The sequence below is a fragment of the Aythya ferina genome (genome assembly GCF_964211825.1).
Source record: "Aythya ferina genome assembly, chromosome: 5".
Lineage (NCBI taxonomy): Eukaryota > Metazoa > Chordata > Aves > Anseriformes > Anatidae > Aythya > Aythya ferina.
The window spans coordinates 1,405,854-1,431,829 of record NC_140301.1 but is presented as its reverse complement, the minus strand read 5'-3'; the positions used below and the strand labels follow the sequence as shown (position 1 = coordinate 1,431,829).

Sequence of the window (25,976 nt, the reverse complement as noted above, 5' to 3'; positions counted from 1 at the left end):
TTTAACATGGGCTCTAAACATTGGTTTTGAACCTCTCGGTATGGAGGAGGTTCTTTACTTCAAACACTTGATATACTGTCAGTTTACCTGTGTAAATGATACAGATATGAACACGTGCATATAAAGCAGGCCCTCAATTGATGTTTGAGATATGTATGCATATGTATTGGAGGGCAGGACTTGGTTTATGCTGTACGCCTGAAATTCTGGCTCTCCCATGACTGCAGATTTGTGCTTGAGAAGAGCCGAGATTACTGCATGTGAAAACATCCCAGACTTGCACTGAAGGGAGGTGTTGATTCTCTAAAGCATGTAGATGTGGTGGTGTCTTTTTCCTCCACTCCAAGTACATATGCTGGTTTTTTTATTTTGTTTTGGTTTGTTTTTCAAGACAGATGCTTGCACTCGAGAAGAACTAAGGCTTGTTTAAGGAGCTATTCTGTAATTATCAGTTGGCTCGGTAGCTTGTAGCATTTGTCTCTGTGTGAACCTGGCTTTGGGTGGTGGTGGATGTGGATGGGGTAGCAGCAGCCTCTTGTGGGCTTTGGGCTCCTGAGTGCTGCAGACCCCATGTTTGGCACTATCTGGGCAGAGGATGGTACAATTCGAGCTGCTGGTTTTAAGGCCTAAGTAGGTAATGTTAGCATAAAGCAAGTAAATAAAACTGAGCTAGAAACTTTTAAGTGTTGTGTGTGTAAATATATATGCACGTACATTTAAAAGTATACGTGTGGATATGTGTTTAGATAGCATGCAGATTCCTGCAAAGCAGATGGAACAGTCTTGAACTCTGTCCCTGGTGGCTTCAGTAGTTTCCCTTGTTCCTGGATGTGGTCTTTCAAATCTTGATTTATAATAGATTATGGTCCTGTCCAAAAACTGTTGTTGGGACACTAACTGCAAGAGAATGACTTAAAAATTATTTATGACTACATTTCCAGGGTTTGCATAAAACCACAGTAGTTCTTCTCAGGTAGTGCCATGTGCTGTCCATCCTTCCCAGCCTTGGTGTGGTGTTGGCAGCTCTGCTGTGTGGGAAGGTTTTGTGGGCTCCTCTGGTGGGGTGATGGTTTAGTGAGGAGGTGTAAGAAAGGAGAGCCTGTGGCTTGAGGGGAGTTGGGGGCCAGGGTGTGAGTCAGCTGAGAAGGAGCTTGGGACAGAAATGGGGATGGAGACCGGAGGTTTTGTGCATTACTCAGCGCTAGCTCAGAGCCTTGTCTCCCTGTACTAACCACACTGGTACACGCGCAAATGATAAAATGGGATTGTCTTTATCTGCCAAACCCCTTCCGTTCTTTTTCATATTGTTCTCATTTCCAAAGACTGTCAAATGTAGGTTTTATTAACTCTCAAAGCATTCTTCATCTGTTTTTTTCCTTCCCACAGAGTTGAGAAAACAAAAGGTAAGTCCAAGCTGTGCTGGGTGCTGCCATGTTACATAGCTGTAGGCTAAGCAGCAGAATGAGGAGTGGATACCAGGTTCTCTCCTTGTTATTAAGTAGAAGTTGGCTTCCTGTAAGTCCTCAGTTTACAAACATCCTAATTGGTAGTCTTGTTCCTGGTAGTGAATGAACTAGGTTGGCTTCTGGATGTCTTCCTCTCCCCTCTCTCCAACTTCTTCTGAAGTGCCAAACAAATACTCTTCTCTTCATTAATCAAATCACCCAGCATGTGTAAAGCTGCTGGTAGTGTGGCTTCCTACATTTTTTCCTGAAGCATGGGCATTTGTTAATCCTTCAGCAGTAACTCGTATTTTCAGCCAGGTTTCTCCTGTGCTGTACATAGTGGTAGAGAATCCAATGAGGTTGTGTGCTCAAACATTGTGATTGTGGCCCTTGCAACAAATACTGTTTTTTGTTTTTTGTTTTTTCTGAAAAGCATAGTTGAACTGTAAGATGAAAGAAGGGAGTGCCAGCTGTGCTTCAACTCAACAATATCCTTATAATGAAAACATTAACCTGTTTATTCTTTTAAAGAACAAAGATCCAGATGGTACATCCCTTTTGCTGTACATACTAGTCTCTTCAGAATAATAATTTAAATGGGGAGATTTCCAAACCTGATAATTAGGGTTCATAATGAACACACCAAACTTATCTAAGATTTATTAGGTAGCATCACTAACTCCCTTATCATAATAAAAATGCATTCCTCTGAAGGTCATAGAACTTGAAACTAGAAGTTGAGTACCATACTTATAGGAAGTTTAGTGAATGAAAGTTTGTGATTTATCACAAAACCACATTCAGCTGCAACCTCCTCACCTTTATGCCTTATGTCTTCTGGCAGTTGTTATTTTGATTTTTCTGTATTAAACCTTACCAGGATATAAATGCATAGTGCTTAGAGACTAGAATCCAGGACTATTGAGCAGTTGGGGATATTAAGTGCCATGTATTCTGCTGCCTTGAAGTGGCACTCGGGTGTTTGGTATACTAAGATAAGCTACTTATTTTGGTAATTGTGCTTCTTTGCTTTTTGGCTTTTAGGACAGGACACCTAAGTTTAGCACTGGATCTCCAGTGTAAATTTATTTTTAGAAATTTTAACAAGCAACTTTTATAGATATTTCAAAGTAGTGGAAGGTATGGGAGTAATGTGAATATAAGAGGTAAGGAAGATTGGTTTGAGGTGGGGGCTAAAATCAGAAAACCACCTTTGGCTGTTCAGCAAAACCAGTTGTTGAACACTGTCTACACATTCTTTGTTTCTCAGGATTTTTAGAGAGCAGAAGTGGAAGCTCGGGTGATGACAGGACACAGCAGACAGCGTTCTTTGAAAACAAACCAAAATATTTGACTCCTTGAACAGTGTTTTAAACTGTCAGATTGGGCCAAATTGCGTCAGCAAAGGCAAATGTTTGGCATGTGATTTGGTAATGAAATCATTTTATTATCCTACAGACGCTTCCACAAATGCACTGTTTTTCAGCTTAATCAGTCATGAAAAACAGTGAACTCTGGCCAAAGTAACATAGTCAGACAGCCTAAATAAGATTTTTTCTGGCATTTGGGAATTTAAAGATTTTTTGCTTGCAGGATAACAGTAGCTTTACATCTGTCCCTTAACAGCAGCATGCTAGTCCTCTGTCGCTTGCTAATGGTTTTGAAAGGAACTGACAGAAGGGAATTGTCCCACCCTGACCTGATTTCCTAGATATTTTTGTAAAGATTCCCACTGGGAGTGGCACCCAGTTACTTTCACACAAAACACAGCAGTTGTCACTGCAAGTGGCTTAATTAAGTTTAAATGAAACAAAAGGTTATGGCAAGATGGCAGGGCGTGTTCCCACAGCTGGGGCTTTGTAGTGCTTTTGGATCTGCATGTGTGAAACAGCCGTACCATGTGCGCCCACCAGGTAGGGCTGTGTGCTGGGCGAGGGGTACTCCCACACAGCCCCCCAAGCCCCTCCGTGCTGGGTCAGGTCCCAGAAGCTCCTGGCTCTGGAGAGGGCCCCAGGTGCCAGATTTGGTTGTTACGGGTTTGTTGTTAGCGACGCTTCCAGCTCTGCTCTGGCAATGTTTGTGTACTGATAAGTGAGGAAATGCATAACTTTTGCTACCAAGAAGTGATTAAACACTTGGCTGCTAAAACCCAGAGCTCAGACAATAAAGCAATTTCCTGTCTCCTGCGGCTCAGGTCCTTTCTGAGGTTCCCATGTCTGTTTAGAGAACCAGTTTTACACCGATGCTAGCAAGAGTTTGCTGTCAGACTGGGGAAATGCATTAAGGGTCATTTCAGTGATTCCTATTTTTGATTAGTATTAGTCTTACTTAATAAAAATTTCAGTGCTGAATTGAGGGGGTGCTGATGTGGCCAAGATGGAATGAGCTGTAGGTGCTTTGAAAGTCAGGATCAAAATTTTAAGAGTTTGGAAAGTTGAAATTATCTGTGATCAGGTGGATACAATTTCTAAAAGCCATTGTAGAACTGTGACCCTACTAGGAAAGGAACGGAACAGCCAGCTAAAGGTGGGTGTATGGGGCAGAAAAGGACCTGCTGCTTACAGTACCACACTGAGGTTGGTCCGTTGGGTAGTGCCAACACACTGAGAGCTGACCTTGGGTGCCAGTGGTATGTCAGGAGCTAGGCTGGTTTCCTTCCCCTCTAAGTGGTGCAGGTCAACCCCCAGCTAAAATATTTTGCCCAATTTGGAGTATGTGTTGTAGGTAAGAGGCAGATAAACTAGAGCAGTAACAGTTCGGGCTTAGAGGACGTGGCCTGGGGAGCTTAGCTACCTTCACTTACCTGTGTTAAAGAAGACCTGAAGCATGCTGCTACAGTTACTTAGGGCACAACTGAAGTGTTATGTGACTCACCTTCTCTAGTAGTACAGTTAATGCTTCTAGATCAATTCAGATTGGTTTTGCAAAACTTGCTTTTTGCCCTGGATGTTTGCTGCTCCTATTTCAGTACTGGAGAACAGTTTGTATTTCCCAGGGTTATGCCTGTTTCTGCCAAAGAAACCGACCAAGAGATACTGCCTGGCTCATCTTGCATTACTCTCTGGATTTGTTCATTTGACTAAGATCCAAATTTAGAAGGGAACATGGTTATGCCACACTTAGAATTAGTGTCACGTTGCTGACTTCAACTGCCTCTCTGAATGGGTTACAAGAGCAGCTCTAAAAGGACCTATGCAACAGCAAATGCTCCCCTCTGTGGGCAGTGCCCACTGTCCTTCCTGCCTGTGCTCCCTGCCACCCCTGCCGGATTTACAGTGCAGATAAAACAAAGCCCCGCAGGAAACTGAGCTGAGATTAGAAAACATGCCAGGGGATGGCACTGAACTTTTTGCCCAGGGCTCCACACCCAAACAATTCATAACAAGTGATGCTGATCAGCGAGTGCTGGGTAGAAGGCAAAGGCGTTTCTTGCAGGTCATTTTTGTTTTTTCTGTTCCCAGTGGGATGGGAAATAGCTGCGGGTGGCGGGAAGCCTTTCCCAACAAGTGTGGGCTGCTGTGATGGCAGGGTCGTGGTGGCTGGTGCAGGCAGGCCGTGGCTGGGCAGCACCAGGGAGCGGCGGAACAAGCGAAGCTGGTGCTGGTCAGAAAGGTGCTGCTGTCTGCATATCATCCAGGCTCAGGTATGAAAACAGTTATTAATAAGTAGCCATGTAAGCAAACACCAGTCTGCTCTGCGTGTTGATCCCCCTTCTGTTGTACTGGCTGCTGGTGTAAAACAGACTTTTGCTGCCAATTGTTGTATCTTCAACTCTGCCCCTTGCTTCAAGGCCTATACCTGTTCATATTTTTTCACCTTTTTAATATTTTATATTTCAGGGCTCCTTCCTTCACTAATAAGCCCTGTTATGGGCCTTTGGTTTCAGCTGAAGACGTTCTGGAAATAAGAACTAGGGGTGGCAAAACCTAATTTTAGTGTTGTATATCCTGCCACCAGGGTGGTTAGTAGCTTCTGTGTAAGTGCTGTCAATGTTCTGTGCTATTGGAAACTCTCCTAAAAGTTGTTATGCTAAGGATGGATTTTCTAATTCCGCAAACTGTTCCAGTTCATCTGCCTTGTCGACACCATCAGATAAGATAGTGCTAAGCATTGCTGGTGGTTGATAAATTCCTAGTGTTTGCGAATTGTAAATAAAAACGTAAAAAATAAAAGCATTGTCTACCTATGATAAATTGACATGTGCAAGTGACTGGTTAAAGCAGCATTTAGCTTTACTAATTAAGTGGCTGTGAGTGCTAGCACTGGAAAATGAAGGTCTTTGAAGACTGCATGATGATGACTTGAAAGAAAATAGGCTCTAGGAACCCAGAATTGCTGGCTACTTTTAGAGCTTTACATTTTGTGCTTGCCTGGAGCTGCCGTACAGTGCTGTACAGTCATTCTGCTTACAAAATTTAGAAATGATGGAATGAAATGATTCAGACCTTTAAAAATAAGTAAATAAATGCAAATGTGGATTCTGACCCAGACCTAACGGTTCATTTGTGAGCTTATTTACCCAGTCCTGGCTTCTGAAAGCCAGGTCTTAATTGGGTTTTGGTTAATAACTTGCCTAATATAAAAATGCATTTTAGAACATATTTTAAAATATTCTGTGAAATAACTTGGCTTACCACTTGCATCAAGAAGCCATTTTTGAAGCTGAAGCTTAGCTGATTTCATAGATTGTTGCAGTTGTTGTTTAGTTAAAAATAAAATAAAATAAAATAAAATTGCACTGAACCTATATATATATATATATATATTTCAGCTCTGTAGACAAATGAGACTGTAGTGCTTGTCTGTGTGCTTGTCTGTTAAGTGTATTGCACATCCTGCAGTAAAGCTACATGGTTGCTGACCAACTTGTGTGTATGCTTTGGATGCCATCAAGCATGAGAAGTTCATTCCTCTGGGTCTGTAGACAAGTCATCTAGTGGCTGGTCATTAAGCCCCAACTCTGAAACCATGTAAAGGATTCATTTTATTCTTTTGCTATCAATCTCACTAGTGTCTGTGTCCACAAGGCTCGCAGGACTCGAAGCATTGGTCTCTGCTGAAGTCTTTGCTGTGCACAGGAGTGCGGCTGTTAGTGCCTCCACTTCTTATCTGTGTTCTCCAGTTCTCTGTTTCTGGATTCATATTTTTTTTTCTGACATTTTTAAAGATAGCCTTAAAGTATTATCTCAATGTTACAGGCGTAAGCCTACAAAAATGGCAAGGCATGTAAATGCTGTGAACTGTATTCGCGTCCAGGATAGTCAGGCAACGTTCTTTCTGCAAGGTTTATCTTGTTTTCATTTTAATTGCTTAAGCAAATAGCCAAAGTTGCCAGAAAAGAAAGGAAAGCAACCTCTTCCTCCTTTTATTTTTTTTCCCTTTTTTTTCCCCTGTTTTGATTACAGAGAAATACAGGTGAGAAAACAGCAAATACACTCTTAATTCCGAAGGATGTTAGGGGTTTATTTTATGCAAAATTCTGAGGAGATTTTCATATTAAAACACTTGCCTGACTTCTGGTATGCAATCCTTTTATTAAAAACAGTATAAGGTTTCTTGTCAGATGCTATGCAGGTTTTCTTCTGAAACTCCAAGTGTCTTGGTGGGGAAGTGAAAGTTTCTAGAGATACTTTTTTGTGTCATGTCAACAGCTGCATTTGTTTTTTAATTTATTTTTTGTAAATTGATATAAAATCTCTGAGATAAAGTCAACTTACTTAAATACAAACAAGGCCTTCTGAGAGAGCTCTTCAGAATAGCTCCATAAAACAAAGTCCTGTCAGCTTCGATGCATCAGTGAAGCAACTTTTGAAATTCCAGTAAACTGAATACATGTAGACTCTCAGTAGTGCGTTGCATAGCAGGCTATAAGTTTCAGATGTTTTTCATGCCATTGTTTTAATTTCAAACTATGAAAAGGTTTTTATGCACAAATCTAATATTAGTACATACATCCTAGAGACAGGGTGGATGGACAAGCATGTCTGAATTTGTCCAGGAAAAATGAAGGCATGTGTTTTTTTTTCCATGCAGAAGCTTATCTTTCAAAAATCCTAGTAAAGATGAGCCAAATGAATGCAATAAATGTTCTAATGTTTCATGTCTGGCATTTTGTACAAAGAAAAAAGTTGAGCAATCAAGATAGTTCTTCTGATCCCCTGGGCTGCACTGTGTCCAACTGGAAGTGCAGCAACTGCAGGGCGCAGTGCTGAGGGAAAGAGCTCTGCCCCAAATCAGCCTTGATCAGGTAGCTTCCAATCCACATCGCAGTCTTTTAAGGAAAAAGATAGCAGCATCTCCATTTTTGCCAGTTACTGACTGATACAAGTGCTTTTGGCAGGAGTAGACAAAACTGTGTATTTATGGAGTGCTCAGCTAAGGTTAAAGAGAATAAAATACTGGGGGGATCAAAAGCAGAAATGGATAGTCATGTTGGGCTTCCTGGGCCAGGCAGGGGTTTTGTTGCTGGGGTTGGTTGCTGTTCCCAGCTGCCTTTGAACTTGCCCAACAGTGGTATTTCTGTGGTGTCTAGAAATGTCTATTCCGCAAGATCCAGCTAGTCTCAACAGTATTTTAAGGTAGATTTTGGAAATATCCGTAGTGCATTTAAATATAGCGTTCACATAACCCTTTGGAGAATTAGGACCTGTCATTAAAGTACATGTAACTAAATATTATTTTTGTAAAATGAAAAAGTCTTTAAAAGCATATTTTCCTTTATCATGCTACGTTTTATAAGTTCCTTATAACATTAGTAAGGTTAACGTTAATTTTTGTAGGGCAGGTTGAATTAGCTCCCCCCATTTGCTTTGATGGAAGAGTGATTTTTTTTTTTTCCTTTAATGTTTGCGTGTAGTATAGATCTGTAAATCACAGAATTTTGGGGTTTGATATCTGTCTGTTTCTCAAAAAAAAAACAAACACCAAAAACAAAGAAAATAATTATCCTTGCACTGTCATCTTCTATATATATAGCACGCTCTCTCTCTATATATATATATACATAGGACTATAGGCTATATATCTAGTCCAATCTACGCATTCCAAATCAGTCATCTTTATCTACAGTTACCATTGCTGTTATTGATAGGGTCATGTTCTGTTACCTTTTAGTAAAACCAGTTGTATAGGTATGGCGGTGTTCCACAAGTTGAGCAACAGGCAACAAGTGCAAGCATCTCATGCAATGCAGGGCATGGGAATGCTGAGAGCTCCACACTTGCATTGCTGTAATGCACCTGGTACCTGAGCCTCTACAGCAGCGTGGCCTTTGTTGGTGCCGGTGTCTGGGCTGGCATGTAGAAGGGGAGATGGCAAGCATTTTGTGTGGGGGTCTTTGTCTAGAGAAACAGTGAGGAATTGAATAGGGTTGTTGGATTTAGGGAAGCAACCATATTTTGAAATGCTTTGGTTGGCCAGGGCTGCAGTGAGACTAGGCTCAATGGTTTAGACTGAAAAAACACATCATGCATATATGCATCATACCTAAGTGAGCTTAACCTGTTTGTTTTTCATAAAGCTTTAGTCCTCGACTCTTAACATTGTCTGAAGTAGCATATAAAATTTTAAGTGACTTGAATTATAATGTCTCAAATTTTAAGAACTCTATTGACTATTCAGTAGATTCAGGGTATGTTTGACTGCACTTTTGTATCCAGTGTCTGTCAACAAATTTATGTGATAAAATCTGAGACTACAAATGTGAGATGAACTGTAAGTCAGGAATGTCCTACTGAGCAGGCCTATTTTTGCCTGAAGCATTTTTCTATCTAGTGAAGGGGGCGAAGTGAAAAGTGTTGTGGTGGAGAGAGCTTCCTGCTGCAGCTTCTGGTAGCCGACTGCCTTAGATGCTTATGCAGCTGTTTTTCTTTGGAGCCTTTCCAGGGAAACAGTCATTGCTGATCCAGAAAATGTGTTGTTTCATTAAATTTCATGTCTATCTCGTGTTACATCCCATTTAGCTCTATCATGAATAAACACTTGTTCAAATCCATGTAGCATGTAATCCTGGGGAGTCAGTCAAAGTAATCCTCGATGCATCCCTGGCACCGTTGATGTTGCGTGAAGGCCAAGGCCATGTGAGGTCCCAGACCTGCTCTCGGCAGCAATGAATGCACCTGAGACCCCACTGGGGTGCGGGTAGAGCCTCCATTAACTGTGTGGGGGCCATGGATGCTGGGGGCACCTGTGGCACCAGCCAGCGGCTTCAACGTGTGTGGGGAAAGGTCCCCCTTGGTGCCCATTTCTAGCAGCAAGGTCTTTCCCTACAGGTTTTGCTTTCCAAATGGTGATTTGGGTAAATATTACAGATAAGTTATAAGAAGTTAAATAAGTTAGGTGGAAGATTTTCACTAGTTTCTCACTAGCATATGTGTACACTTCTACTGAAGAGTGGAAGTGGTGCTTCTGACTGTTGTACCTTGGAACAAAAGGACTCTCTGTGTCTATCAAGCTGCAGTTGAACTCATGCCCAATTTAATCTCCTATTTTTCACCTCTGACCAGCTGAAAGGTAGAAATGAGAAAATCCTGAGTTCCTGGAGTGACTATAACTTCCATCTTCTTCTCAGGAATACATTTAGGAAGGGTGGGAGAGGGGTTATAATGAAACACTGGTTTATTTTCCAGAACTGATTTAATGTTCGGGTACCTCAGGCAGGAGAGGAATGAGGGATTTGGAATTGGACAATATGAATGTAATGTATTGAGCTACAATGGGTTCTGTCTGTTCTTAACTGTGTAAAGAGATGCTGTTTGGTTGTGTTCCCCCATCCACATACTGCTACCAACTGGTAGATTCCTTGATTGAACTTCATAGATTGATGTGGGGGAGATTTTTGTGACTGGATAGATAGTGTTGGTGTAGTTTTTGTTTTTGAACATAACATTACTATTCTTGCTCTCTCCCTCCTTTCTCTCAAAATCTACATTGTTTCTTTAAGCTCGCTTTACTGCGTGTGTCCTGGTTTCAGTTAGGACAGAGCTAATTTTCCTCCTAGTAGCTGGTAGGGTGCTATGTTTTGGATTAGGATGAGAAGAGTGCTGATAACATGCTGATGTTTTAATTGTTGCAGAGCAGTGCTTACACCAAGCCAAGGACGTCTCAGCTTCTCGCTCTGTCCTGCCAGCAGGCAGGCTGGTGGTGCAGCAGGAGCTGGGAGGGAACAGACCCAGGAGAGCTGACCCAAACTGGCCAAAGGGGTATTCCATACCATCTGGGGTCATGCTGAACAATATATAGGGGTGGCTGGCTGGGGTGGGGCTGGCCAGCTGCTTAGGGTTAGGCTGGGCATCAGTCAGTGGGTGGCGAGCAATTGCATTGTGCATCACTTGTTTCATACACGTTATTAGTAGTAGTACTATTATCATCATTATTGTTGTTATTATTATTTTTCTGTCTTAACAAACTGTCTTTATCTCAACTCCCAGGCTTCACTTTCCTGTTTCTCTCCCCCATCCCAAAGAGGGAGGGGGGAGGGTGAGCGAATGGCTGTGTGGTGTTTAGCTGCCGGCCGGGTTAAACCACAACAGCACAAAAACTGATGGAGGGAGGCATTCTGCAAATTCTCAGCTGTTGAGCTGCATATGGTTTTTCCAGAATGGGATATAGGTGCCTGGATTCTCAGGCTGAGGATTTAGTAGTGGGGGATGGGAGGGGCTGCAAAAGGCCCCTACTCCTCATCCTTCCTCTTTCCCCTTCTTCCCCTCCCATTTCCTAAGTCATTATTTTGTACGTAATATATGGGAGATCATACTGACAACTGAAAACCTGTGCCTGGCACACAAGTCATTCTGCCTTTGAAGAGGTAACTCATGCTGTCATTAGGCTTAGCACTGTGTCTTCTTATACAGTGTTGAAACATCTGTTGGAGACTTTCCAGGTACCGTCATCCTAAAACACACAGAGCAAGCAGCATCCCTAATTGTCAGACTGACCTTCTTTGAGGAGAATCAGACTTGATTATACATCCTGTATGTGTTTCTATTATATGGGAAACTTTCTGATATCTTTTAACGGAGCCTGGAAAACAATCCATGCTTTATGCTTTACAGAAAACTGCAGTACTTTTTAACAGTACTATAGAAACTCAGCAACTTACGTAGTCAAGTTTTATAAAATAAACATGTGCTTACTAGTGTTTTATTATTAAATACAATAATCTCCATGGCTTACTTAAAATTTATAATTTTAAACTGAAATAGGCCGAAGTTTGTCACCAAGCAGCTGTTACTGGTCTGTAAATTTGTATTAGAGCTCTTCAGAGGAAATTTTGTAACCAGTACTCTAAAAATGCTCTAGTAGAAATTTAACTCATAAGTAAATGGGCATGCTGTTTTGATAACGAACATTTTATGATTATGATATGAATTGTTGCATTTGTCATATCAGTAATCTGTATAATTAATACCCAGGATATCTGTAAGAACTGTAGGTGAGTTTAGCTCGCATCAAATTGTCATGAAAAGCAATCGTGTTGGTGGTTGACTTCCGGAGTTAGTGCTTATGGGTAGTCTGTTCCATGAAGACAGCTACTGTGTGTCTGGGCTAGCCAGCTGGTGCTGGGAATCCAATACACGTAACTCTACCCACTCCTGCTGCGGGCAAGATGCTGGGGTGACTGAACAGGGGGAGCCATTGCCACAGCGTGCGCAGGGTGTGTGTGGTGCCTACCTTTCCTTCCTTGGGCTGGGAACCCCTGGGCACGGTGTTGGGCTGTGGCAAAGCTGGGGTCCTTGTTGCAGCTGGCTCCCTTTCTCAGTGCATGCATTTCCTCTTCAAGAGGCTGTGTTCAATATTTTAAGCATTTATCAGATCTTTGAGAGAAATACGTGCAGAGGATACATTATTTTCATACAGGATAAAGGAGGAAACTAGGCATTTTTAAATCAGTTCTTTAATCTGTTGCATAATGGGTAACCATATTGTTTTCTCCCTTCTCATTTATTCTTTCTGCACCTTCACCTGCTCTTGTCTTCTAATGTAAGCCCTGTTCTTGGGGAAGATATTAAATTTAATGAAGCTTCTCATTTGATAGGGAGTATTTCCATACATTTGCAAGCAGAAAATCAACAGTTTTCTCCCTGAAACTTCATAGTATATCGGTCTTCTGCCACTACTGTTACCTTGTACTACATGACGTACTCTCAGTAGCATAGCAGTATTTAACATCCAATGTGATACTGATTTTTTCAGGCAGGTCACAGAAGTCTGGTTGTCATCTCATTCTGGGAAAAGATGCCCTGTAATCTATACAAGTCTTTCTCTCTTTGTTTCTAGTATGAACATGAAATATACAAAAGCTCCTCATCAGTTCCCATCATCCACTGTTACTGTGATTAATTTGCAGAAGACAGTTTGAAAGGTCAAGTTAACCTTTACCTTTTTAGGAGGTGATCTGGCACCATTAAAAGACAACTGACCTGCAAATGGTGATAGGAATGTCAAGAAACTTGGCATTTGTTTCATTGTGTTTGTTAGATGTCAGGATTGATCATTCCAGACTTGCTTATGTGATGTCACTTGTCAGGAAGGAGATTGCTCTGTGTTAAATTGCAAGAATTTAATTTCAAAAGCAGCCCCTGATGAACCGGAGGCTGGGGAAACAGGAGCTGAAAATACAAAGCTATTCAAGGCTCATTCTAGGCTGATTACAAGATGGTTTCTCAGTCCTGTGACTTCATTTGCAAATGGAGAGCTGGGGAGGAAGGGCAGGGACTGGCTGGTGGTATGGCCCCTTTGCAATAAAGGTAGGTGCACGAGCACAGTAGGCATTACCTTTGCAACAGTTTTCTTCTGGCTTTGACCCCAAAAGCTTCAAGAAAAATCACAAAGTGCCAAATATAAGCTCTACATCAGCAGGAAGCATCCTTAATAAAGAACAAATGCTTCTGAGATATAGATAAAGATGTTTATGGTGGGTAAAGATGTTTATGGTAGGTAACCATAGATGTGGCAGCAAATATACAACCATTTTTCACAGTGTTTCTAGGCAATTAGGATGGTATTTTGTCAATGATGATAGGATGAGGGGAGAGGGCAGAATCCTCCTTAAATTTTAACATACCATGATGTAGATTACCAGGAGGACCGAGCAATACTTCCTGTGTGGGTTTTATTACTTGGCAAGATCCACTATGACAAAATCTCAAAAGATTGCTTTAAAGAAAAAAAGTTGCATTTATTTATATGTAATACACTTTGTTGGCAAAAAAAAAAAAAAAAAAAAAGGAAAAAAGTCAAAAAAAAAAAAAGTCAAAAAAAAAAAAAAAAGCCCTTATCAAACCATGTATGATTTTTATTTTTAAAATGTTTCCAAGTGCTTGCTAAACATTGCTGGAAATTTGTGTAGCTGTGAAGGCAGTCACTTGTCAGAACTCGAAGTTCCCATGTTAATCATGGTAAGTATGTTTAGAAGGAGTTTACCAAGGCTCCACCAGCAATCCTCTTCTTAAGTCAGGGTAACATCTGCACTCTATTTTCTTCCTTTATATAATTGTATCTGTTGATGTTTCCTTACTACTTAGCATGCAGTGAGAAGTCTTCTGGAATTATGAATCAAATATGCTCGTTTAAGAGGAAGAAAGCCAAGGACATAGCTAATGTGACAACCTGGCTTTGACTTATTTCATAACTAGTTAACGAAACACTTGCTTAAAGCACAACAAAAACACCTTGCAGAAGCTTTTCTTTCATCAGGAACTTGAGTTCTTTACATTATTGAATTAAAAAAACATTTTTAATTCAAGGCTTTTACAATTTGGTTGGACAAAAGTCAGTGCCAGATAATTTTTAAGATATTAAACTTGAAAACAAATGAACAAACCAATATAAATAAATGATCCCATTTTATGAAAGAAATGCAGTGGGAACCAGACTTGTATCTAACGAGCCTCCAGATACAGTCTGTGCTTGCTTGGAAACTGTAATTGTTGTCTGGCTTTGTGTGCGGGGTGTGCAGAAGCATGTCTGGGCTCTGAGATAACGGCCTCAGATTTGTAATGCAGCATGGCTTAACCTCGTAGCCAGAGCTCACCCCTCAGCTTGTGCCTACCTCGTCTCTCCCTGGCCCAAGCCTGTTACTGGAATGGGTGTAGGTTTTGTGTAGCCTGTGTGCTTTATGGGGAATGGGGAGAGGGAGCGGGTGTTGTCCATCTTTTAAGACTATTTCTACTAAATTTTTAGTGATCAGTCAGGAAAATGTAAACATTATATATGTTTCAATTTAAATTAGTTGCTTTCTGGAAATCATTTGCTTATTAATCAATGAAAAGTCACAGTTCTCAGCTAAAACTTAAGTGAGAATTCTCTTAGTAGTTTAAGTTGTTCTTCTGAGGATGCCCAAACGTAGATTTAAGCTTATAAAACAAACATGATCTTCCTGAAGGTAAAGAGCCACTGTGTGAAATGGCATGCTGAGTTCTTCGCTTCTGGTGAAGTCTACTGACTTCTCTTGACATGCTGTGCCTTACAGCAGTGGCTGAACTAGGCTCTTAAATTCAGGATGCTCCCTCGCTCTAAAGAGAGAGTAACTAATGCCGTAAAACTGCTGGCTTATCTAGCAACTCTAGCAACTGTGCACCAATTCCCTCTTTAAAACAAATAAATAAAGCCTGCACCAAGATCACTTATTTCCGTTCCCTTTTATGTAGATGTAATCCTGTTTACTGCAAGCACTTCTGAAATGCTAAAACTGAGTTAGAAATGTACAAGCAGATTCTAAAAGATGTTTGGCTTTCTGTAGTGTTGTTTGTTACATCTTTTTGTTGAACAAATTTGGATGTTTATTGATTTAAATAGTTGACTTGAAGACACTCTTGGTAGCATGAGTCTGATTGAATACCAAGTCATACGAATAAAGTAAGTGAGAAGTTACTTGGAAATCAGTACTAAACTTTGTGTAAAACTCCCTCTTTTCTTTGGTAGTGTTTAATTATTGGAGGTGGCCCATGTGGCTTGCGGACTGCCATAGAACTTGCCTTCCTTGGAGCCAAAGTTGTCGTCGTGGAGAAGCGGGACACTTTTTCAAGAAACAATGTGTTGCATCTCTGGCCATTTACAATCCATGACCTCCGGGGACTGGGAGCAAAGAAATTTTATGGGAAATTCTGTGCAGGATCTATTGATCACATCAGTAAGTATTTGAGAGTATGGACCCCATTCAGATAAGATGAGCACAGAGATCAGATTAATGGAAACTTTCATGACTTGGCAGAAAGCTCATCTGCCTTAAACATGTATGCACATTGAAAAAAGAGGAGGAAAAAAAAAAGGAGACTTTTTTTACTCGTTAAAGTAAAAAAGTCTCAAGCAAAATGGCAGTAGGACAAATGACAATCTTACGGAGCAGCTTGTTAGACTGGAATTGCTAAGCAATAGTTTTTTTTTTATCACTGTATGAAGAATCTTGATATTCATTCTAGTATGTTAAAGATAGATGCACCCCTTAATCTAATGAGGAAAGAAGTGTGATATTTTACAGGGAAATATTTTTATGTGCTGTAAAAATTTTCAGTCTTAAAATGGCCAATGTATTGGGTATGCAGATCCTCTAAGTATCATTAAGAAGGCAAGCTCTAAACAAAAAAAAGCTTATGAAAATCACAGAAGTGTTTTATTACCTATAAGACTGTGTTGGAAGAGGAAACTGAGACAGAAGAGAACATCTTGTGGCAATCGCTATACTTGAATTCATCACAATATAGAAAATAATAATGCTATATACTTTTCTTAATGAGTATCAACTTGATGAGCTGTGCTTGCTTATATATTAAATACGTCTTTGCTTCTCACTGTCTGCAGGTATTCGACAACTTCAACTTATCCTCTTCAAAGTTGCACTTATTTTAGGAGTTGAAATTCACGTGAATCTAGAATTTGTGAAAGTCCTGGAACCTCCTGAAGATCAAGAAAATCAAAGTATTGATTAATAATGTGATTCTGTACACAGTAACTTCTTTTTATGTCAGGTCTCATGTGAAGTCACTCAAGATAGTTGAATTCTGCTTAAAGAAATGGGAGTCTTTTGCCCTTCTTATTTAGCAAAGTTTGCTACGTGCAATTGTAGGCGTGATAAGTATCATTGTGACCGTGCTCTGATAATTCTTAAAATACGATCCAGCTTGAAAAGTTGAGGTTTTGCATTATGCCTTCTGGCAAGTGTTTGAGGCTTTGTAAGGAGTCTGGTGTGGTTTTCTGGTATCTTCTTGCAAAAACTATTCTTGATTGATAATATAATTGTTGAAAATGGATTAAGCTCTCAGGGCCTCATTTTGCTTTCACATTCAATCTAGTCCCACTGGAGCACAGTCATATGAGCCATCTTATGCAGATTTTTTTATGAAATAAAGAAAAATCTCTCTCAATTAGAACTTAGGGAGTAGTAGCAACAGATTTATTTTTTAATTAATTCATTAAAATACTCTGCTATTTCTCTGTAAATGTTCATGTAGCAATGGTAGAACAAACAATGTTATAAGGAGTTAAAGCATATTATATAGCTTTTTTTTTAAAAATAGGGCAATACAAACATTTTCAGACAATGTTTTGTGTTAATGCAAAGATTAAATTTAGCTGCATTGGTATGTTTTTGTTAATTTGCGTTTAGAAGACAGAATTAAAAGTATTAAGAATAGGATGCTCTTTTTCTTCTTTTAAAGCCCAGTTCTTCTTGTTGTTTATACATGTTTACAGTCCTAATAGGGTCATTGTGGGGGTCATTCTGTGAGAAGTATTTTATGTATAGTCTTGTAATGTCAGTCTTAAAGGAAGTTTAGTGCATTAGGTGATCCAAATAAGGGCTTCTTTTTTTTTGTTGTCAGCTTATGAGCTTGACACAGAATCACAGAATTTTCTAGGTTGGAAGAGACCTCAAGATCATCGAGTCCAACCTCTGACCTAACGCTAACAGTCCCCACTGAACCATATCCCTAAGCTCTACACCTTGCTTAATACAGCATGAACATAGCTTTGAGTGCAGCAGAACTTCTCTGCACTGATCTGAGGCAGAATACAAGTCCGTTTGAATAGAAATGGACCATTTATCCCAATGCCTATTCTTCAAACTCTGAAAACACTTCTCTACTGTATTCCCGAAGAATGAATAAATATTATTCTTTGTGTTTTTAGAGATAGGTTGGAGGGCTGAATTTCTCCCTGTGGATCACCCTTTGTCAGAGTATGAATTTGATGTTGTTATTGGTGCAGATGGCCGCAGGAACACATTAGAGGGTATGTGAATGTGTGCTTTTAGCCATACTAATTTTTTCTTGTAGGGTACATGGAAGACCTGAAAGTCAGAGGAGAATGAAAAGTAACAGGCTGCCTTTCAATACACCAATATCTATGAAAACTAGTTTTTAATGTGCTACCTTCTCTTCAGAATAATCACCTAAATATCATTACTGATCCTCAGAACCGTCTGTATCTGCATTGCCTTGAAAATATATCATGATACCATTGGGCTTGCTTCGATGTTAAGTAATTACATGATGATTTAACTTGAAGGGGGCTGACAAAATGCATTATCTTTACTATTGTGCCATAAATTTCCACTACATGTTTGATCTAAAGACCAAAAGGTGACAACTGGGTATTTAATGAAGGCATCAGAGGTATTAGTCTTGTGTAAAGATGATTTAATCTCAGAAACAGCTACTTTGGAAACAATTTGCAAAGATAATAAATTACTGTAAGCGGGAAAAAACAAAACAAAACGAACACATGTCCTCCATAAGCTTGAGACATTGCTGAGAATTTGGACCGCCTGAGCTGTCTTTGTTAGTGAGATACTGGTTAAACTGCTCTTGTATCACATGAACAAACCTGTTTATCTAATTATATACCTTCCTTGTAGCTTTAATTATATCCATGTTAGTTTCAGGTCACTAAATACACCATTTCCCTTTTTTGTTAGTTTCATAGTTTGTCTGTTTATTCTTATGTCTGCCAAACACAGTATCCTATTTGGTGCACTAAAGATTTTTTACATACAGAAGCCAGTATTTTCATGTTAAATTTATCCGAATGAAATAATAAAAACCTACCAAAAAAGCACAAAGAGAAATTTTTATAGGTAATTGATTTCATATTAGACAATGTACATATTCTCTGAAAAGCCATTTGCAATTGGCTAAAAATACTCTAAAGACCTGATCTACTTCACAATTTACTTAAGGATAAGGAGAATACACAGAGGGAAAAACTGAATGTGAAATTGCAAGATTACTGCTTACCAGGCATTTTTGGGAAGGGAAGCTAACTAGGATGGAGTGAGAATGCACGTAATTTCACATTGAACTGCTTGCATAAGAAATAAAAGTTAAGGCACTGAATAATTTTCAACCCTCAGTCTTTGAAAAGCCACATTAATTAGTAGCATGTTGCAGCTAAGCACTGTTACAGAGGTTTCTGTTTTTTCCGATTTTTCTCTGCTGCTTTTAACTACTGTTTTCTTGCATGTTTTTTCATAAACTGTTTACCACCCATCTAACAAAAATCTACTTGTTATTTAGCATGTAAATATGTTCCCCTTATTAAATTTACTTCACTATTTCTAGTTTGTTTGGTTTTTTTTAGTCATCATTTGTACTTAACTTCTCATGTTCAACTTCTTCCCATAGTTCCCCTCCCAACCTTAGTGGTTGTTTTTTTTCATTTGTTTGTTTTTTAAATGAGACTATCTTCAATATGGTACAGCTCTACTTTTGCAGCTGGGGTTGGGGAGAAAAGACTCTGCATTCAAGGGAATTTGGAAATAAAACAAAATGTGCTGACTGTATGCTGTTTAAGTGTTGGAGTAGACTGAGTTGCCTTCAACTGACACTGCCTCAAAGTCTGATGTGAAGTTTCCAGTGTTTTTAATTATTTTCTTTTCTTACCAGGTTTTAGGAGAAAGGAGTTTCGTGGAAAGCTGGCTATAGCTATCACTGCCAATTTTATAAACAGAAATACAACTGCAGAAGCCAAGGTAGAAGAAATTAGTGGTGTTGCTTTCATCTTCAATCAGAAGTTCTTTCAGGACCTTAAAGAGGAAACGGGTGGGTGGATCCTCTTTTTTTTTTTTTTTTGACAAATAAATACAAGAGACAGTAGAGGAAGTCTTTATCTGCAGGGCCACCCTCCCATTCCTATTAACATTAATTTGGATATATTTTATTTAAAAGCAAGTGATAAAATGCTAATGGTGTCAGAATGCTGCTAAGGGAGGTGTCCATTTATGGTACAGTAGCATTTTTTTTAGCTTGGGTATTGCCACATCATAGCTTGTTATAATGTTTAAATTCTTCTCAACTGTAAAAATGTCAGCTATGTCCAACTTTATAAGAGTGTTTTCAGTGACCACAGTTTTCCCTTAAGACATAGTTTGTTTTGTTTGTATCTGTTTACATGCTGAACAGCTTAAATCCTGTGAAAAGGGCTTTGCCCTTCTGGGAGGAGTTTGTTCTTGTTTTTTGATGTGTAAGTCTGATAAACTGGAAAGAACTAGATGGGAGTCTGCCATAAATACTTAAAATATAAACTGTGAAATACAGCTGAATGAAAAGGGGTTTCAGAATAGATGTACCTACTTGCAGTACAAGCAACTCCATTCTTGATTTACAACTGTTTGTTAGTTTTGTTGTTATAACCGACACTCAAACTCCTAGTTAGAGCCGAAGCTCTAGCAACCTACAAAGCATGTTGTTCCCTTTACTTCCCTTTTCTACCTCAGAAGATTAGTAAGGCTGCAGTTAACTGGCTATTTCTTAGTAGGATGCCAGATACCTTTAAATTATGTGGGAGCAAACTCCTGGCAGTTAAGACCAATATCCTTGGTAAAATGAATGTATCCCAAGAAGGAATTTGTGGGCATCAGTCACATTGTTAGTAAATGTCACAGAAAATGCATTGTACTTCATAATAAATGTGTTATATTTCAGGAATTGACCTAGAGAATATTGTTTACTACAAAGATAGCACTCATTATTTTGTGATGACAGCAAAAAAACAGAGTCTTCTGGACAAAGGAGTGATTATGAACGTATGTAAAAATTCTGGGTAAAATCTTCCTTTAGTTACTTGGCACAGACTAAGTGTGAACATATGCATAAATGTTGCTCCATGTTGTAGAAAGTGTTTATAGACTTACTAGGTCACTTAATTAAAGCTCAGATCACTTAGATCTTACTCTGAATGACGTTTTTTTTTTTTCCCCCTCAGGCAGCACGAAGTTTCTGTAGAGAAATGAAAATGGTACTTCCTAAATTTATTAGTTCTGAAACTCACCAAAATGGGATCTTGGAAATGCATGGTGTGTTCATCACACCAGAAAATAAAATAATTTATTTAAAGGTTAACCTCGCACAGCTGTGTCCAGTTTTCATGAGGCAAACAAGGAAGCGTTAAGATCTACCCAAGGCTAAAATGCCAATTCCAAAGTTGATGAAACATCATAAAAAGAGTCCATAAATATAATGTTCTGAACTTTCAAAAGTACTTGAGAATTTCTGAGGCCTTTTGAAAAGCATTTTTTTTTCCTTTTATTTTTTCCCCTTCTCTAAGATGGGGAGGTTGTTTTCTTTTGTTTCTAGAAAGTGTTTTGGCACTGTTTAAATTTCTCTTCCAGGAAATGTAGTAGTAGTCAATTTTTCTTGCAAAGTTAGATGTTGCCAAAACAGTCTAGTATAGTTTCCCAAAGGAAGTGCTTGTAGGGAGCTATCAAAATGTTTCTTTCTGTTGGGACCACTTAACTTGGTTGCCACAATTTTCATTATTTTTGGAGGATGCCAGCTTCCAGGATAGAGCAGCCAGGCTGGGAGAGATGAAGGGTGGACACCCCAGAGGTGATGGGAGAGCAGTTAGTGGCCTTTGGGGTTGAGGGGCTGGTGCCTGTAGGCATAGCTTCACAAGAGTTGTGAGGAGTTTGGAGAGGAAGGGCTGTGGCCTGGCAAGTTGTTTCCATGAGTCACTCATGTGTGAGTGAAGAAAACAATCTGCCTAAAGACAGTTGGGCTAATAGCAATTCTGTGGCATCACCCCTGTGATTAAGGTCTTGTCCACAATTAAGCTGTAATAGAAACTGCCTTATTAATAATTGTTGGCTTTAAGTAGAATGACCTGTAAAGGCAGGGTCCTTTACCACACTGTCAGGAAAAAAATAATAAACAAAAACAAACAAACAAAAAAACCAGCCCCAAATAGAAGAGCAGAAAAACTTCCATAGTCCATGTTAAAATTAGTTGTTACTGAAACATCAAGTCAAGCCTTCAGGCTGAGACCAGCATGTTCTTACATCAGTATGTAGGTATTTCTGCTCCCATGTGGTTTCATACATGGGGTGCACACACACAGGAAAAAGCACTGTGGTGATGGTGATAACATCTCTTGATAGCACGGAAGTTGTGAAAATAACCTGTAGTCAAGGAGCTGGGAGGTTCTATAGTCTTTTATTGTAAATAAAGGTGCTTTTGAATGTTGGCATAGAGAGTTCCTGTTCGGGGTAGTACAATAACCTGTGTTTGTGTATTGACTTCTCAGAGATGGTAACAAATTTCCCATGGTTCTCTATACCAGGAGATGTACAGTTGCCACTTTTATGCTATGAGACTTCAATGCTGCAATTCAGAGAGGATAGTTGGAGTATCTCATTCAGCATGCCTCTGTTTTGCAGGACTATATTGATACTGAATTGCTCCTCTGTGGAGAAAATGTGAACCAGAGCAATTTGCTGTCCTATGCTCGAGAAGCTGCTGACTTTGCAACCAACTACCAGCTGCCATCCTTGGATTTTGCAATTAATCACTATGGGCAACCAGATGTGGCAATGTTTGATTTTACCTGTATGTACGCATCTGAGAATGCTGCACTGGTGAGAGAGAGGCACAGACATCAGCTCCTGGTGGCACTTGTTGGAGATAGTTTACTTGAGGTATATTTAGGGATATCTTCCAAATAGTGTTTTTCCTTTATCTGTTTTTAAAATCTAGCCATTCTGTCTTTCTTCCAAAATAAACTTTATTTTCTCTTACATGTTCTGAAACAATGGTACCTTCTTTGGAATAGGCTTTCTCTTCTCTTTGCCGTAGTTCATGTCATAACTAATGTTTGGCTGGCAGTCTCTGGCTGAGATTCTTTTTTGCTTTATGCAAGTTTTATTTCTGTCTGAAAACTATGAGCTGTGTGTCCTCAGCTTGGGTGCATGGCATAATTCTCCTGACTTTAATCAGAGGGAAAAACTTAATCCAAATTTTACTGCAGTCTTTTTGCCTCAATATGTTCTCTTTCTGAAGTGAAAAGTGTATGTTACAGCTAATGTGTGTGTATATATATAGTTATTTTTTTCTTTTACTAACATTGACAGCCTGAAGTGTTTGAAAAGATCAGTTAAAATCGAAATTAGGAGATGAAAAGAAAGGCATTCTCCCTTCCTTCCCCCCCCCCTTTTTTTTTAAGCTTAACTGATTTTTGATTATTCCAAGTCTTTTTTTTCCCAGCCTTTACCTTATGAAGTAAAGAAATTTGTTTTTAAATATAGCATATTTTTTAAAGTATTTTCTTAAATAAGACATGGAGAGAAACCTCTAAAAACTAAAAGAGTTGATTAGGTTTTATTTTAACTCTTTCTGAGCTGCTTTTCTAAGACAGTATGAAACCCCAGGCTCCAAATTCACATGGCAAGTTACTTTTGTAATAAGACCTCAAGAAATACAAGGAATTAAAATGTAAATGCTTCTTACAGCCCTTCTGGCCAATGGGTACTGGCTGTGCAAGAGGCTTCTTAGCTGCTTTTGATACCGTATGGATGGTGCGGAGCTGGGCTCAAGGAAAACCCCCGTTAGAAATCCTTGCCGAACGGTGAGTACTGCTTTTGTCTTCTCTATTGCTTTCATAGCATTTTAAGGAGTTGTAGTGTTGGTAGAAGGCAGTGGAAGATGAAATGCCAATAGGAGAAATATTTTGCTTCCCTGCAATGGCATTGGGTTGAAATTATCTTTTCTTTTAGGTTACTAACAATTTACATTGGCTCTAGGCTGTTGTTTTGTAAGCTCCTGAACACTGATACAGAGATTGAGCAGTGTGTGTGATGTGGGCCTAAATCACTAATTTAAACTGTGAATGACTAGAATTAAGTACAATACTTGACTGGAAAAAATCAAAGCTATTTTTTGTCAAGCACTAATCCGTCAACCATCTCAGCATCTGTATTTGTAATTAGAAAAAAATGTTTTTTCCTGAAACATGTATAAACAAATACTTTAAAACCAATGGCCTTCATAAATGGTATCTGTGATTTTAACTTTACATTTTAGCAATTGGCACCCTCTTTATTTTGACTGATAAATACATGGCAAAGATGAATTGCTGTAATGCCAAATCATAAGCTTCTCTGTGTAATGTTATTTTGAACAGAGCAAAATCCTGTTGTTAATTACACCAGTAATCCTGGTGTGGCCATGGTCAGATGTTGAAGTTGCTGACTTAAGTCCTTATGGCAGCTGCCCTGCTCTCCTGTAGCTACCCAGGCTGTTTTAGGGGCAGATACAGAGTAGAAAGTCATGGTTGTGGTAATGCAAGTAGGAGCATTACTAAGTACAGTTCTTTAAGGAGTTTTAAGATAAAATCCTGTGGGATGACTCAAACACGGTGTAGTCCCAAATGGAAAATTGAACAGCATAATAAAAAAGGCTGTGGTGGTTGTAGGAGTTGCAGAATGATGGGATTTAGTGCTGTTATGTGGTAAAGAAGTTACTCCTTGGGTGGAGGTTAAAGCAAAAGCAGATGTCTGTATGATGTAACCTCCTTTTAATTTTTTTTTTCTTTCTGGTCTTCTTGCTCTCTTCCTGTCTCAGGAAAATATGGGTATAAGTTCTAAGTCCGTCTTTTTGTTGTCCTTTTTCTGTCTGGCATCCTTCTCTTGCTGAACAGGGATAAGAAATGATGTGGATGCATTATACATGTATGTGTAGTGCATGGCACTTGTCCTGGCAGAATCAAAATAAAGGTTCAGGTAACTGCAAAAAAATAAGATACTCGTAACATAATAAATATGTTATAATCACTATCTTTTGCATATTTTTTCTTTATAAGAGAAAGCATTTATCGACTCTTGCCTCAGACTACACCTGAAAATATTAACAAGAACTTTGATCAGTATACAATTGACCCAGGAACAAGATACCCAAACTTGAACTCAAGCTGTGTTCGACCTCACCAGGTCAGTGCTTAAAAGGCTTGTTTGTGAAATCACAGATGCCTTTGTTTGTTTGTTTTTGTTTTTCCCAGGAGATATAAAGCCACAAGTAGTGCATAAACAAGATTTTTGGGAGACTCCTTAGTTCAGATCCATCTGTTGATAAAGTTAACCTAGAAATAAATTATCTTTTTTTCCTCCAGCAATTCTGATGTTGTGTTACAAATCACTTCTATTTGTAGGTGAGACAGTTATTTGTTACCAGTGAGTTACAGCAATGTCCTTTTGAAAGAGTAAGCTCCATTAGAAGATCTGTGAATCTCTCAAGACGTGGTATGTGACATCTCATGTTTGTGTGGCTTAATATTTGGAGTTTTCTGAGCATAAAAAAATGATTGAATTGTTTCGTCTTGACTAACTGCAGAGTCGGATGTTCGGCCTAACAAGCTGTTGACCTGGTGTCAGAAACAGACAGAAGGGTATCGTAATGTTAACGTCACAGACCTGACTGCCTCCTGGAAAAGTGGCCTTGCACTGTGTGCAATTATCCATCGTTTCAGACCTGACCTCATGTAAGTGGCATCTGTAGATTTTGCTAAGTGTAGTGTATATTAAGTATTCAAAGAAGTATAGTGTAAGAGCAGCCAGAACAACAATGACAGTCTACAGTTTCCTTCTGTTGCTTGTTTTTTTTGCAAGGGAATGCACACCGTGACTAGTGTTGGGGGACAGCAAAATGGGGTTGGTTTTGTTTTGCCTTTTTTTTTTCTGTGCATGTCCTTGCATGCCATTTAAAATGAAATATACATGCTTTTTAAAAAACAGGAAGGCTTTGAACCTTATGGCTTTTGATCATGTTTGTGGGAGTTACATGGCTATTTAAAACAAAAATTGCAACGCTTGCAGAATGTGAGAATTGTATTCCTAGGTCCCTGAAGACTGGTTTTTAGGGTATGCTTAAAACCACAGCCATAATGGCACTGTCAGGACTTAAAAAAAAATACCTGGATGAGTCTTAAATGAGTTGTCCTCAAGAAGCTGTAGTGGTTGCAACAATAGTAGTGTAGGCAAACCCTGGGCCACAGAGGTGTTGTGGGAGATGGCAGCTTTGCACAGCTCTGTCCAGAAGAGTACTGTGCAGGCCCTTGAAAATTCCCTGTTTTAGGGATTGAACCTGTGCTAGCATCTACCTTTTTACTGTGATTCAGGGGGTCTCACTCTACAAGGCCTGACTTCATGTATATGAATATTTTACAAGGCTTTTCAGTTAGATACAAGAGGGTTGGTGTGTAACAGATGGCAGGAATGGCCATTGCTGGCAGTGGTTTACTGGGCCTGCTTGATGATATCTATAGTGAGGTCAC

The 25,976-nt window shown here is 39.4% G+C and overlaps 1 protein-coding gene across 26 annotated transcripts in view; it reads left to right on the top strand.

Moving 5' to 3' along the window:
* The window catches only part of MICAL2 (microtubule associated monooxygenase, calponin and LIM domain containing 2), a 163,516-nt gene that overhangs the window by 64,141 nt on the left and 73,399 nt on the right, over positions 1 to 25,976 (top strand). For all 26 annotated transcript variants that reach the window (XR_014693214.1, XR_014693215.1, XM_084519769.1 and 23 more), the window contains 10 exons: positions 15,369 to 15,576; positions 16,245 to 16,361; positions 17,571 to 17,672; positions 19,325 to 19,480; positions 20,363 to 20,463; positions 22,093 to 22,350; positions 23,161 to 23,276; positions 24,510 to 24,636; positions 24,855 to 24,945; positions 25,037 to 25,184. Coding sequence is in view for 24 of the 26 variants with exons in the window: in XM_084519769.1 (XP_084375895.1) it covers positions 15,369 to 15,576; positions 16,245 to 16,361; positions 17,571 to 17,672; positions 19,325 to 19,480; positions 20,363 to 20,463; positions 22,093 to 22,350; positions 23,161 to 23,276; positions 24,510 to 24,636; positions 24,855 to 24,945; positions 25,037 to 25,184 (1,424 nt within the window). In the remaining 2 variants the exon portion in view is untranslated. The remainder of the gene's footprint in view (positions 1 to 15,368; positions 15,577 to 16,244; positions 16,362 to 17,570; positions 17,673 to 19,324; positions 19,481 to 20,362; positions 20,464 to 22,092; positions 22,351 to 23,160; positions 23,277 to 24,509; positions 24,637 to 24,854; positions 24,946 to 25,036; positions 25,185 to 25,976) is intronic.